This window comes from Nicotiana tomentosiformis, chromosome 8 (genome assembly GCF_000390325.3).
Source record: "Nicotiana tomentosiformis chromosome 8, ASM39032v3, whole genome shotgun sequence".
Lineage (NCBI taxonomy): Eukaryota > Viridiplantae > Streptophyta > Magnoliopsida > Solanales > Solanaceae > Nicotiana > Nicotiana tomentosiformis.
The window spans coordinates 53,063,003-53,065,118 of NC_090819.1; the positions used below are offsets into that span (position 1 = coordinate 53,063,003).

Here is a 2,116-nt window from a genome sequence, read left to right on the forward strand (position 1 = left end):
TGATTATGTACGGTCTGACATACCTCGTACTCAACTTCCCTTTCCTACCAAACCGCATTATACCCTTTATGAGGGAAACATTCAAGTATACCAAATCATCCTCTTTAAACTCCAAATCCATGCGACGCACATCCGTATAGGACTTCTGACGACTCTGAGCAGTTTTCAACCCTTCTGTAATGATCTTAACCTTTTCCATAGCCTAATGCACGAGGTCTGGCTCTATCAACTCCGCGTCCCCAATCTCGAACCACCCAATGGGAATCTACATCTCCTACCATATAAAGCCTCGAACGGTGCCATCTGAATTCTAGCATGATAATTGTTGTTGTAGGCAAACTCTATGAGCAGCAAATGATCATTCCAGCTACCCTTGAAGTCAAGAACACAAGCGCGCAACATATCCTCAAGCGTCTTAATAGTCAGCTCTGCCTGCCCGTCAGTCTGCGGGTGAAAAGTTGTACTAAGATTCACCTGACTACCCAAACATTGCTAAAATGTCTTCCAAAAGTTAGCTGTGAATTGTGCCCCTCGATCTGAGATAATAGAAATTGGAGTGCCATGCAACCTGAGTAATCCTTGATATACAATTGAGCATACTGTTCTGCTGTGTCGGTAGCCTTAACAGGTAAGAAATGTGCTGATTTTGTGAGTCGATCCACAATTACCCAAATCGAGTCGAACTTGCGATACGTGCGAGGTACACCCACCACAAAGTCCATATTGATCATCTCTCATTTCCACATTAGAATATCTATGTTCTGTGTCAAACCACCGGGCCTTTGGTGCTCGGCCTTCACTTGCTGACAATTTGGACATCTTCCCACAAAGTCCGCTACATTCCTCTTCATATCATTCCACCAGTAGACTTCCCTAAGATCATGATACATCTTTGTAGAGTTCGGGTGCAGAGAATACCTAGAAGTGTGAGCCTCGGTCATGATTCTTTCCCGGAGACCATCTATATTTGGAAAATATTGTCGCCCTTGGTACTTTAGTATACCATTATCCACATCAAAAGAAAAGGCCATGGTCTTATGTTTATGAATCCCCTCCTTCAATTGTACCAACAATAGATCGTTGTATTGCTTCTCCTTGACTTCCACCATAAACGACGATTAAACCCTATTTTGCACAATCACCCCTCCTTCACTAGAGTCCGCAAGATGAAATCCCAAACTAGCCAACCGATGAACCTCCATGGCCAGCGGCCTTTGATATGCCTCCAAGTGAGCCAAACTACACATAGATTTCTGGCTAAGAGCATCCGCCACAACATTAGTCTTCCCCGGATGATATAGGATATCGATGTCGTAGTCCTTGAGTAAATCAAGCCATATTCTCTGCCTCAGATTCAATTCCTTATGTTTGAAATATATTGAAGGCTCTTAAGGTCCGTGAATATATCCACATGGACCCCATACAAAATAATGACGCCAAATCCTTAACGCAAAAACCACCGGTGCAAGCTCTAAGTCATGTTTTGGATAGTTCTTTTCATGATTCTTGAGTTGCCTAGATGCATAAGCTATAACCTTGCCATGTTGCCTTAATACACACCCAAGTCCGGTTCTTGAAGCATCGCAATATACTACAAATCCATCTGTATAGTCTGGTAGAGTCAACACTGGTGTCGTTGTCAATCTCGATTTCAACTCCTGGAATCTCCTTTTACAAGCATCTGACCATTGGAACTTAACCGCCTTCCGCGTCAGTTTAGTCAATGGTGAGGCAAGGGTAGAGAACCCCTCCACAAACTTCCTATAATATCTAGCTAAGCCCAAGAAACTGCGAATCTTAGTTGGGGTAGTAGGTCTAGGACAATTCTTCACATCTGCAATCTTCCGAGGATCAACCTTAATTCCTTCTCTAGAGACAACATGACCCAAGAACGTGATAGATTCAAGCCAAAATTCACATTTCGAAATTTTTGCTTATAACTGGTGCTGATATAGGGTCTGTAGAACTACCCTGAGATGATCAGCATAGTCCTCTTGACTTCGCGAATATACAAGGATATCGTCAATAAAAACTATCACGAAGGAGTCGAAAAGGGTTGAAGACTCAATTCATAAGATCCATGAAAGTTGCGGGGGCATTTGTTAGCCCAAAAGAC

General features: G+C 42.9%; 1 protein-coding gene across 1 annotated transcript; it reads right to left on the reverse strand.

Moving 5' to 3' along the window:
• Positions 1-734: 734 nt before the first annotated feature.
• Positions 735-1,109, reverse strand: LOC138897478 (uncharacterized). Its single transcript, XM_070183449.1, has one exon. The coding sequence runs from the start codon at positions 1,107-1,109 to the stop codon at positions 735-737; it is 375 nt and encodes a 124-aa protein (XP_070039550.1).
• Between the last annotated feature and the right edge of the window lie 1,007 nt (positions 1,110-2,116).

Bases quoted from the DNA above. Each gene is read 5' to 3' on its own strand.
- LOC138897478 (XM_070183449.1), bottom strand. From the start codon at position 1,109: ATGGTGGAAGTCAAGGAGAAGCAATACAACGATCTATTGTTGGTACAA.